The 13,217-nt window shown below is 42.4% G+C and overlaps 1 protein-coding gene across 13 annotated transcripts in view; it reads right to left on the bottom strand.

Annotated features, from left to right (window-relative positions):
- The window catches only part of TCF7 (transcription factor 7), a 229,028-nt gene that overhangs the window by 65,671 nt on the left and 150,140 nt on the right, over positions 1–13,217 (bottom strand). For 7 of the 13 annotated variants that reach the window (XM_069763837.1, XM_069763834.1, XM_069763835.1 and 4 more), the window contains 2 exons: positions 10,763–10,925; positions 7–126 (listed from right to left, as the gene is read on the bottom strand). In XM_069763837.1, the coding sequence (XP_069619938.1) occupies positions 7–126; positions 10,763–10,925 (283 nt within the window). The remainder of the gene's footprint in view (positions 1–6; positions 127–10,762; positions 10,926–13,217) is intronic. The other 6 variants (XM_069763838.1, XM_069763830.1, XM_069763828.1 and 3 more) reach the window with 1 other exon arrangement.

Raw genomic sequence — 13,217 nt, 5'->3', positions numbered from 1 at the left:
ACATACTTCTTTACTTACATAGTTGTCCCGTGCAGACCAGCCAGGGTAGAGCTGCATATGGAGCTGCCTTTCTTTCCTGGCTAGTTCATAGTACTTTGCTTGTTCCTCTCTGGATAGTGCATGCCACTAGAAGAATAACACTAATTAGTAATTTGCCATGTCAAGTATAATAAATGATTAGAGTTAGACTAACACATCTTAAAGTGTCACTCCAGCGCTTAGTTTTTTTTATTTAACAGCTGGAGTGGTGTCACTAATCTAAGTTTTCTGCCCCTAGTATTATATTCATCAGCTGCCATCTCCATCTCCTATTGGTGCGGCTCTAGTAAGTCTTCTGCAGGTTGTGACCTGCAAATCGCTCCAGTGTTTGGGTGATCTGAAAGTCACTACTCAATGCAAGTCTATGAAAGAGATAACAAGGCTGTCATAGAATTACATAGAGAGCTAATCATAATTACCTCTAACCTACAGTCAGAAGATGGCTGCACAGGATCGGAGTAGCGCCTAGAAGAGCAGAAGACTGCGGCAGGCATTTATAGGACTAGGGGCAGGGAACTTAGATTACAGTGCTGCTCATTGTTATTGGCACACTGCAGTGCAGATATTGGAATATCTCCTGAAAAAATTAATCAAGTGAAACAGTTTTTTTTATAGAGCACTCGTGTTAAATACAAAAGAGCAAATCATAAACAATAATTTAAAACAAACAATGGGGGGGGAGGATATAGAATAAACTAAAGTTGCTGTGACACTGGTATTGGCACCCTTTACATTAAATTAGTATAGAAACACATTTTTACTTGCCTGTGCTAAATCACAAATGAGAATCTACTCAGATTAATGGTCTGTGCCCATGTGACATGAATTAGCCAATAAATGATGACTTCAGTGTTTTAAAAAGTCACATGGTAGGCCATGTGCTTTTGTCTCATCACAACTGGTATTATAATACAATACTTCCAAAGGGTGTGAGGTCATCTCCAAAGACCTTGGTATCCTAGTTTCAACAGTTTGCAAGGTTATTAAGAAGTTTGCCAAGCATGGACCTGTCAAGAACCTCCCTGGACATGTGGAAAGAGAAAAATTGACAAGTGATGTCTTCAAAGGTTGATGCGAATGATGGGAAAACACCACGTTAAACATCCAAAGACCTGAATGCCAACCTGGAAGAGTCTGTGATCATGGTTTCAACAAGTACCATATGACGCAGCACACTAAACCAAGCAGGGCTTTATGGGCGAAACCATTGCTGAAGAAAAACATAAAAAGAAACGACTCATCTTTGCCAAAGAGTACCTTGACAAACCAGAATCCTTCTGAGAAAATGTTCTGTGGACAGATGAAACAAAAATAAAGCTTTTGGCAGTGCAAAGCAACAGATTACTTACAGATGAATGAAGCATATAAGGAAACAAACACCCTACCAACAGTTAAGCATGGTGGAGAATCCATAATGCTGTAGGGTTTCTTTGCTGCTTTTGGTATTGGAGACCTTTTATCGCAGGAATCATGAAATCAGAGAATCATCAAGAGATTTTAGAGCGAAATGTCCTACCCAGTGTAACAGGAAAGAAATATATATTGGTACCGTGTTAGCCAGTAGATAGAAAAATATTTAGAATTGAGAGTCCTCAGTGGTTGATACATTTTAATGGCTAACTGAAAAGATGGTAATAAATTGCAAGCTTTCAAGACTACACAGGTCTCTTCATCAGGCAAAGACTAAAAGAAATTCTGAAGAATCACATATTTATGCACAACATAGCACAGAGAAAAAAAAAGAAAAAAACATGGATAAGACAGGTGACATGAAGCAGAATTACCATGAGTGATAAACAGTTATGTCCATAAATATTGGGCCAGTTCTTAGATAAGGATTGTTTTATTGGGGTCTGGTTCTGTTGTGATGACCCCTCATAGTCTGAGGGGCAAGTTCCTTAGTTGATGTAAAAAGACATAAATCCATGCGACACATTCATTTTGCAGTGAGAGTGTCAAAGGTCGTCATCAGTTTATATTCCCAGACTCTTCTGTCTCTCTTAGATTTGAAGCTACCTTTTAACACAAGTAATTTCATGTCCATAATGTTATGATTTGGGAGACAAAAATGTATTGCACAGGTAGATCCATTCTTTTTTCTCTTATTGTGTGCCGGTGAGAATTCATTCTTGTTCTAAGCTTTTGCCCTGTCTCCCCCACTTACAGACTCCCAGTTGGACACTTAGTACAAATAATTAGGTACACCACATTAGAAGTGACACCGCTGAAATTACCTGGGATCTTGTAGTCCTGATGTGAATTGGGGATCTTTATCTTGTCCGTGGTCATTATAAATGTCCTTTACTGCAAAAAGATGCCCGCTTACAATCCATTTTTCCAGACCCCCCACTACTGTGTTTTAGGCAACCCCCAAATCTAAGCATCATTGTCAAGAGCTCCCTGTCCTCTCCAACAGCTGCAGGAACCTTTCCTTGCAATCAGAAAAAATGTAAAACCTGTCCATTTGTAATGACCACAGACAAGATAAAGATCCCCAATTCACATCAGGACTACAAGATCCCAGGTACTTTCAGCTGCGTCACTTCTAATGTGGTGTACCTAATTATTTGTACTAAATGTCCAACTGGGGGTTTGTATGTGGGGGAGACAGGGCAAAAGCTTAGAACAAGAATGAATTCTCACCGCCACACAATAAGAGAAAAAAGAATGGATCTACCTGTGGCAATACATTTGTTCTCCCAAATCATAACATTATGGACATGAAATTACTTGTGTTAAAAGGTAGCTTCAAATCTAAGAGAGACAGAAGAGTCTGGGAATATAAACTGATGACGACCTTTGACTCTCACTGCAGGAATGAATGTGTCGCATGGATTTATGTCTTTTTACATCAACTAAGGAACTTGCCCCTCAGACTATGAGGGGTCATCACAACAGAACCAGACCCCAATAAAACAATCCTTATCTAAGAACTGGCACAACATTTATGGACATAACTGTTTATCACTCATGGTAATTCTGCTTCATGTCACCTGTCTTATCCATGGTTTTTCCTTCTTTTTTTTTTCTATGCTATGTTGTGCATAAATATGTGATTCTTCAGAATTTCTTTTAGTCTTTGCCTGATGAAGAGACCTGTGTAGTCTCGAAAGCTTGCAATTTGTCACCATCTTTTCAGTTAGCCATTAAAAGGTATCAACCACTGAGGACTCAATTCTAAATATTTTTCTACCCAGTGTAAGAAAGCTTGGTCTGACGTGAAGATCATGGGTCTGACGTGAAGATCATGGGTCCTCCAGCAAGACATTAACCTAAAGCACACATCCAAAAGTACACAGGAATTGTTGAAAAAGAAAAAAAAATGGACTGTTTTAAAATGGCCAGCAATGAGTCCTTATCTCAATTCCGTTGAAAATCTTTGGGGTGAGCTGAATTCTGCCATTGGGAAAAAGAGCCCTGCAAATATTCAAGAGCTTGAACAAACTGAATCATGGCTTTATCGGTGGCCATCTTCCTGAGGCCGCGCGTGCGCAGATGAAGTGCTCTGCTTCCCGGGGCTTCAGGAAAATGGCCCCGGGAGGCCGCGCGTGCGCAGATGGAGATCGCGGCGGCCATTTTCCTGAAGCCAAGTTTGCAGATTTAGATCTCGGCTTCAAGAAAATGGCTGCTGCGATCTCCATCTGCGCACATGCGGCCTCCCGCGGCCATTTTCCTGAAGCCCCTAGGAAGGACAGCACTCCATCTGCACACGCGCGGCCTCAGGAAGATGGCCGCCGCCATGATTCACCCGACTCTGCTTACCTTGGATACCGGGCCGCTGCGTCACCTCGCCTGTGGAAGGGACCCCGCTCACACCATACCACTCACTGCGCCTCATCATCCCCGCACCTCTGCCGCCACCACACCACTGCCGGTAAACCTGCATTTCAACTATAAGACGCACCCCCCATTTTTTGGGGGGGAATTGCGTCTTATAGTCCGAAAAATACGGTAGGGGTGCCTTTATTGCTGCACAAGTTGTTTATTCTTTTTCTTCTTTGAAATTGCAACATGTAAGTTGAAAAACAATGTTTTATTGTTGTAATTCTTTGGACCACTAATTAAAAAATCCTGAGGATATAACTTTGGTACATTTGAATTTATTTCTCAATATATTGTGCAGTCTATGAAAAAAAATATGAAGGGGTGCCAATAACGACGAGCAGGACTCTATAGTGGCATCACTCTAGTGCTGATATAAAAACAACTGCTGGAGTGGTGCTTTAAGTCAGGTTTAGCAATGTTAACTGAAGGGTGAATAAAGTGGATCTAAAATATACAAAAACAGGCAATCATATCTTAATAGCTTAAGTTTAGGATTACAACATTGAGTGAAGTTACAGGACTATGAACTAAAGTCATGATGTCAACACTAAAGATGTCGACTACCAAAGCTTGGCAGCGCGTAGGTTCCAGATTGGCAAACATTCAGAAGGAATTACATTATCATCATATACACACACACTACAGGTTACTTATGTCATAGTGAGATATGTTAGCAGCTGATAACCTGCTTGTTGACAGTCTCCAGGTGACAACAGATAGCATTTCATGTAGCTCACTAAAAGGTGAACGTTAGCAGCAATCATTAGTTGGTTTCCAAAACGAGGTGTCTTACAATTGTAGTCAACATCATTGGCGCCCTTGTTTATTATGGAAAAGCCAATAGCTTCGGAGATGAGCGGATATTACTGACTGTGCATCATGGGAATATAGGAACAGCATGTCCGATACATTCAATAAAACACTGCTGGCTCACCACACATGCAGGCATTTATAAATGAACATACACAACATATCATAGGAATATCTTCCCCTAATATATGGCCACACAAACTTTGGCAGAAGCAACGGCCTCCAGACATTTTTTGTAGCCATCTATGAACCTCTTTCCCCTGTCTGCTGGCAATTTGGTACACTTTTCCACTACAGTTTTGTCTACATCTTGTATATTTGCAGGATTCCTTTTCCAAACACCAGATTTCTGCTCTCTAAAGATTTTTGAATGGGTCAGGACTCATTGCTAGCTAGTATAAAACAGCCATTTTCCCCGCTGTGTGCTTTGGGTCATTATTAGTAATGAGCGAGTGTACTCGTTGCTCAGGTTTTCCCGAGCACGCTCGGGTGCTCTCCGAGTATTTATTAGTGTTCAGAGATTTAGTTTTCATCGCAGCAGCTGAATGATTTACAGCTACTAGCCAGGCTGAGGACATGTGGGGGTTGCCTGGGAATCCCCACATGTAATCAAGCTTGCTAGCAGCTGTAAATCATTCAGCTGCCGAGATGAAAACTAAATCTCCGAGCAGTCATAAATACTCGAAGACCACCCGAGCGTGCTCAGAAACCCGAGCAATGAGTACACTCGCTCATCACTAGTCATTATGCTGCTGTGGAGCCCTAGTTTTCATATATTGGGGGGCAAAAGTCACTCTACAATGCTGTGATGATCTTATGCTTTCATTGTTCTTGCAACCAATTAAAGAAAAAACACAAAACCTTTCCATATTCCATGTATCCTCAAATTCTTCATTTCCTTTCAAGGGAATCTGTCACCCCCAGCTAAGCCCACCGGCATCAGGGGCTTATCTACAGCATTCTAGAATGCTGTAGATAAGCCCCCCGATGCAACCTGAAAGATGAGAAAAAGAGGTTAGATTTATACTCACCTGGGAGGGCGGTCCGATCCGATGGGCGTCGTGGTCCGGGGCCTCCCATCTTCTAACGATGACGTCCTCTTCTTGTCTACATGCTGCGCCTCCGGCACAGGCGTACTTTGTCTGCCCTGTTGAGGGCAGAGTAAAATACTGCAGTGTGCAGGCGCCGGGCCTCTCTGACCTTTCCCGGCTCCTGCGCACTGCAGTACTTTGCTCTGCCCTCAACAGGACAAAGTACGCCTGTGCCAGAGGCGCAGCATGTAGACAAGAAGAGGTCATCATCGTAAGAAGATGGGAGGCCCCTGACCGGACTAAGACACCCATGGGACCGGACCACAGTGGGACCACCCCTGGGTAAGTACAGTTGTGGCCAAAAGTATTGACACCCCTGCAATTCTGTCAGCTAATACTCAGTTTCTTCCTGAAAATGATTGCAATCACAAATTCTTTGGTATTATCTTCATTTAATTTGTCTTAAATGAAAAAAACACAAAACAGAATGAAGCAAAAAGCAAAACATTGATAATTTCACACAAAACTCCAAAAATGGGCCAGACAAAAGTATTGGCACCCTCAGCCTAATACTTGGTTGCACAACCTTTAGCCAAAATAACTGCGACCAACCGCTTCCGGTGACCATCAATGAGTTTTTTACAATGTTCTGCTGGAATTTTAGACCATTCTTCTTTGGCAAACTGCTCCTGGTCCCTGATATCGGAAGGGTGCCTTCTCCAAACTGCCATTTTTAGACCTCTCCACAGGTGTTCTATGGGATTCAGGTCTGGACTCATTGCTGGCCACCTTAGAAGTCTCCAGTGCTGTCTCTCAAACCATTTTCTAGTGCTTTTTGAAGTGTGTTTTGGGTCATTGTCCTTCTGAAAGACCCATGACCTCTGAGGGAGACCCAGCTTTCTCACACTGGGCCCTACATTATGCTGCAAAATTTGTTGGTAGTCTTCAGACTTCATAATGCCATGCACACGGTCAAACAGACCAGTGCTAGAGGCAGCAAAGCAACCCCAAAACATCAGGGAACCTCCGCCATGTTTGACTGCAGGGACCGTGTTCTTTTCTTTGAATGCCTCTTTTTTTCCTCCTGTAAACTCTATGTTAATGCCTTTGCCCAAAAAGCTCTACTTTTGTCTCATTTGCCCAGAGAACATTCTTCCAAAACATTTTAGGCTTTTTCAGCTAAGTTTTGGCAAACTCCAGCCTGGCTTTTATATGTCTCGGGGTAAGAAGTGGGGTCTTCCTGGGTCTCCTACCATACAGTCCTTTTTCATTCAGACGCCGACGGATAGTATGGGTTGACACTGCTGTACCCTCGGACTGCAGGGCAGCTTGAACTTGTTTGGATGTTAGTCGAGGTTCTTTATCCAACATCCGCACAATCTTGCATTGAAATCTCTTGTGAATTTTTCTTTTCCGTCCACATCTAGAGGGGTTAGCCACAGTGCCATGGGCTTTAAACTTCTTGAAGACACTGCGCACGGTAGACACAGGAACATTCAGGTCTTTGGAGATGGACTTGTAGCCTTGAGATTGCTCATGCTTCCTCACAATTTGGTTTCTCAAGTCCTCAGACAGTTCTTTGGTCTTCTTTCTTTTCTCCATGCTCAATGTGGTACACACAAGGACACAGGACAGAGGTTGAGTCAACTTTAATCCATGTCAACTGGCTGCAAGTGTGATTTAGTTATTGCCAACACCTGTTAGGTGCCACAGGTAAGTTACAGATGCTGTTAATTACACAAATTAGAGAAGCATCACATGATTTTTCGAACAGTGCCAATACTTTTGTCCACCCCGTTTTTTATGTTTGGTGTGGAATTATATCCAATTTGGCTTTTGGACAATTCTTTTTGTGTTTTTTCATTTAAGACAAATTAAATGAAGATAATAATAACAAAGAATTTGTGTTTGCAATCATTTTCAGGAAGAAACTGAGTATTATTTGACAGAATTGCAGGGGTGTCAATATTTTTGGCCACAACTGTAAAAATCTAACCTCTTTTTCTCATCTTTCAGGATACATCGGGGGCTTATCTGCAGCATTTCAGAATGCTGTAGATAAGCTCCTGATGCCGGTGGGCTTAGCTCACTTTCGATTTTGGGGGTGACAGGTTCCCTTTAAATCCATGCATAAATCACGTGCAAGAGCAACGTTTTCTCCATTCTGTAAACTACATGAATCCTTCACCAGGTTTGAATTCCCAATATGTTAAATCCATTGTCATGGTTAATGTCCTGTTCTCTTAGGGTTAATTTTGCTGGCCTCCCTTTGGATCTGGGAGGGGTATTTATACCTGCTTCAGACTAGGATTCCCTGTCAGCTATACTTACGTCTTGTCTGAGTGCCTGACCCCTAGAGTGTGCTCGGTTTGCATTTGTGTTCCTTGCTCTCCATGCGTTACTGTGCTCGTTTGTTCTTTTGGATTTCTGACCTCTGGCTTTTTTTCTGACAATCCAGTCTCTCCCCTTTGATACTTTGTGATCTCCTGCTTCTGATCTTAGCTTGTGTTAGGCTATGTGCACACGTTCAGGATTTCTTGCAGAAAATTCCTGAGAAAAACCTGAAATTTTCTGCAAAAAATCTGCATGTGTTTTTACCGCATTTTTTGATGCGTTTTTTTCCGGACATTTCCCAATGCATTTTATAGTGGGAAATCCGCAAAAAAAACAAAAACGCAAAATTAATGAACATGCTGCGTTTTTTACCGCGATGCGTTTTTTTTGTGGAAAAAATGCATCATGTGCACAAAACATGCGGAATTCATTCTAAATGATGGGATGCATATTGTATGCTTTTTTTTTGCAGTTTTATAGCGTTTTTATCGCGAAAAAAAAACGTGAAAAATCAGCAACGTGTGCACACAGCCTTACTGTTCTCCTGTGCGTACCGTCTCCTCTGCACCCCGGCGTCTGGCTCTCCCCCCAACCACCTCCCACTCTGTCACATGTTTCAGGTCCTGTTTGTTACCTGGTTAGTAACCTGGCATTTTGCTCAGCTCCCTTGCTGCTTTGTGCAGCTCTCCCTGCAGCAGTATTACCCGGGAGCCATGACATCCATGAGGACGTGCGGAGACGTTGCACGTAGTGATGAGCAAGAGTGCTCGGTGCTCAGGAACGTACCCAGTATCGCGGGTGCTCGAGTGAAATGTTTGCGTCCCACTGTCAGCATGTTTTGTGGTGGATACACATGGACAGCCACAAAACATGGGAATGCAAACATTTCACTACAGTGCCCGCGATACTGGGTACATACCAGAGCACCTGATGCAAACTCGAGTAATGAGAACACTCGTTCATCACTAATTGCATGTTGTAGGTGGAAGGAAATTGTTCTTGTAACAGTCAAGGCCTTCAGTCCCAAAGGCAGCAAAGCAGTCCTACAACATTATGGATCCATCATCATGTTTCAATGAAGGTAGGGTGCACTTTTTTTATTTATAGGTGTCATTTTGTTGTTTAGAAGCAGAATGCTATCATTCATTGACAAAAAGCTATAGTTTGGTTTCGCCTGTTCGTAAACATTTTCCCAGGATTGTGTTTTTGCCAATGTAAATTTTGGCAAACGTTCAGACGCTCTTTTTTATGCCTTTCTTTGCCCATAGCTCACCGTTTTGTTTAGTGTGTACTGCATGGCAGGGGTTGAAACCATCACTATAGATCAGGGGTGTCAAACTGCATTCCTCAAGGGCTGCAAACAGGTCATGTTTTTAGGATTTCCTTGTACTGCACAGGTGATAATTTAATCACCTACACAGATAATGAGTTGGTGATTAAATTATCACTTGTGCAGTACAAGGAAATCCTGAAAACATGACCTGTTTGCAGCCCTCGAGGAATGCAGTTTGACACCCCTGCTATAGATGCCTCCAGTTCAGCATGGAGCTCTTTAGATGTCATGTGTGGTTTGTTTGCAACATTCAAATCACCTTTTGTAGGGTCCCTTATGGCTTTCCCCTCTAGCCACCACAACCTGGAATGTCCTTGACTGCTCCTTGAGTAGCAAACGGCTTTATAACATTTTGAACTGTTGAAGTCAGGATGTCATGGTCTTGTACTCTTTAGACTGCTTGTGCTTGGTGAGCAATCCTGGTCTGCTCCGCAACTTTTCATCTTTGCCATTGTGAAGAAACGTGGGAGAAAAAAATTGGCTTTGCTAAGTATGAAATCCACTATTCAGTGGCTAAAGTCATGTGAGCACTGACAAGGTGGGAAAAGTTAAAGGCCTCCATACACATTAGACCAAAGTAGGCTAAACCTGATCTGCCGTAAGTATGGGGGCCTCCTAGCTCTCCCCCAATTAACGGCCTAGAGAAGGATCCAGCACATCTGATTTCCAACAGCTGATCAGTTTGTTCTGTGTGAGTAAAGGCACTGCCATTTAACAGATCTTTCGTAGATCATACAGGTGTGGTCGGACAAGAAAAAAGAGTTCCTGTGTATTAAGGACTCGGAAGAGATGGCAGTTGGCCAACATGCTGATGGCCATTTAATAATTTCGGGGAGCTTTAGTCCAATTTCTAATTACTCATAGGTCAATCTAATTTTATTTAAAACCGATCAAAGGGTGTAATTGTGCACTGGCATTATTTTCTTTTTTGTACCTTTTTTTCCTGCAAAGTCTTTATTTTGTTACTTTTGGGTCTTATGACTTCTGTATTATCATACGAGTTTATATATACCCAAGCAGTTCCACTAAGCAGCTTATTTCAGGAGATCTATTACATAATATTGACGGCAACTGTACGTGTGTCTGCACTAGCAGTCTGCAGTAATTATGTACTCCTGGTTGCTTGCTACACATTATGATGAGGGTAAGGCTCGCTAGCGGCTTAGCAGGTTGTTGTACAATTTTTCTAAAGTATTAGTGATATAAATTTATAATTCTCCAGAAGAAGTGATATAGTTCAAACCTGTCGGATTATAAACAGGTTTTTAACATTTTTTAGTATGCAGCACTGGAGCAGCGATTCTCATTCATATGTTCAATACAATATCCCAGGTATAAGACAGTAATTTCCCTGCAGACATCTAGCTATAGCACTGGCGTCGGCACTCACCCTTCTTCCAAGAATCTGATTGATGGCGGCGCTCTCTTTTAATGTGCACTCAGCAATAACCTTTGCACGCATCTCTTTCATATATAACATGAAAGCATTCAGTGGTTTCTTAATGGTCGGTTTTTTGGGTTCTCGCTCTCTTTTTGGTTCTGAGTGAGGTTTCCTATAGTAAATAAGACATGAAATGATAAGGTAAAGTAGAATATTAACAGTACTTGAGCTCTATTAGATGTCATTTTCATCAGTGCTTTCATATCTGTGCACCTCGCAGGCTCAGTGCTGTGGCCAGACGGTGTTTGTTGGTAGAAGGAGACATGGGGTGAGGTTCTTCAGAGAGTTCGAGCAGTTGCCATATTACTCCTCTACTTCGTACACTTGTTTAGGCAGTTTTGCTTCTATTCGTCAGTCTCCTGATAGAAAGGCAAACAGAGCACGCACTTCCGCTATATTTTACCGCAGTTTTAGACTATGAACGTAGCCCCAGATTAAGATGCCCTTCATGCAGCTTTGGGCCAAAGGAGTGCTGGCTCTCATTAAAGAGGTTCTCCAACAATAGAAAAAAAATTAAACATATGTAATTATGAATAAACATCTACTATATAATTGTCTAAGGGTCACTTCCTTCTGTCTGTCTGTCTGTCACAGATATTCATTGGTCGCGGCCTCTGTCTGTATAGGAAATCCAAGTCGCTGATTGGTCGCGGCAAAACAGCCACGACCAATCAGCGACTGGCACAGTCTGGAAGAAAATGGCCACTCCTTACTCCCCGCAGTCAGTGGGCGGCGTCCGCATACTCCCCTCCTGTCACCACTCACACAGGGTTAATGCCGGCGGTAACAGACCGCGTTATGCCGTGGGTAACGCACTCAGTTACCGCCGCTATTAACCCTGTGTGTCCCCAACTTTTTACTATTGATGCTGCCTATGCGGCATCAATAGTCAAAAAAATGTAATGTTAAAAATAACAAAACAAAAAACCTGCTATACTCACCCTCCGTAGTCCGCCGATCTGCTCGCGCCTGCTGCCATCTTCCGTTCCCAGCGATGCATTGCGAAATTACCCAGAAGACTTAGTGGTCTCACGAGATCGCTAAGTCTTCTGGGTAATTTCGCAATGCATCGCTGGGAACGGAAGATGGCAGCAGCCGCGCGCCTATCGCCGGAGCTTCAGTGGATCCCAGGGGTGAGTATATAACTATTTTTTATTTTAATTATTATTATTTATTTTTTTTTTTTTAACAGGGATATGGTGCGCACACTGCTGTATACTACGTGGGCTGTGTTCGATACCGCGTGGCTGCTATATACTACATATACTATATATTCTGCGTGGGCTGTGTGATATACTCCGTGGGCTGTGCTATATATTACGTGGCCACTGTTATATACTGCGTGGGCAGTGTTATATACTACGTGACTGGACTATATACTACGTGGCTCTATGCTGTATACTACATAGCTGGGCAATATACTACGTGACTGGGCAATATACTACATGGCTCTGTGCTGTATACTACGTGACTGGGCAATATATTACATCACTGTGCAATATACTACGTGACTGGGCAATATATTACGTGACTGGGCAATATATTACGTAGCTGGGCAATATACAGGTCCTTCTCAAAAAATTAGCATATAGTGTTAAATTTCATTATTTACCATAATGTAATGATTACAATTAAACTTTCATATATTATAGATTCATTATCCACCAACTGAAATTTGTCAGGTCTTTTATTGTTTTAATACTGATGATTTTGGCATACAACTCCTGATAACCCAAAAAACCTGTCTCAATAAATTAGCATATTTCACCCATCCAATCAAATAAAAGTGTTTTTTAATAACAAACAAAAAAACCAACAAATAATAATGTTCAGTTATGCACTCAATACTTGGTCGGGAATCCTTTGGCAGAAATGACTGCTTCAATGCGGCGTGGCATGGAGGCAATCAGCCTGTGACACTGCTGAGATGTTATGGAGGCCCAGGATGCTTCAATAGCGGCCTTAAGCTCATCCAGAGTGTTGGGTCTTGCGTCTCTCAACTTTCTCTTCACAATATCCCACAGATTCTCTATGGGGTTCAGGTCAGGAGAGTTGGCAGGCCAATTGAGCACAGTAATACCATGGTCAGTAAACCATTTACCAGTGGTTTTGGCACTGTGAGCAGGTGCCAGGTCGTGCTGAAAAATGAAATCTTCATCTCCATAAAGCATTTCAGCCGATGGAAGCATGAAGTGCTCCAAAATCTCCTGATAGCTAGCTGCATTGACCCTGCCCTTGATGAAACACAGTGGACCAACACCAGCAGCTGACATGGCACCCCACACCATCACTGACTGTGGGTACTTGACACTGGACTTCAGGCATTTTGGCATTTCCTTCTCCCCAGTCTTCCTCCAGACTCTGGCACCTTGATTTCCGAAGGACATGCAAAATTTGCTTTCAT

Source organism: Ranitomeya imitator, chromosome 4, assembly GCF_032444005.1.
Source record: "Ranitomeya imitator isolate aRanImi1 chromosome 4, aRanImi1.pri, whole genome shotgun sequence".
NCBI classification, from domain to species: Eukaryota; Metazoa; Chordata; class Amphibia; order Anura; family Dendrobatidae; genus Ranitomeya; species Ranitomeya imitator.
This window is presented reverse-complemented; position numbering and strand designations above follow the sequence as displayed.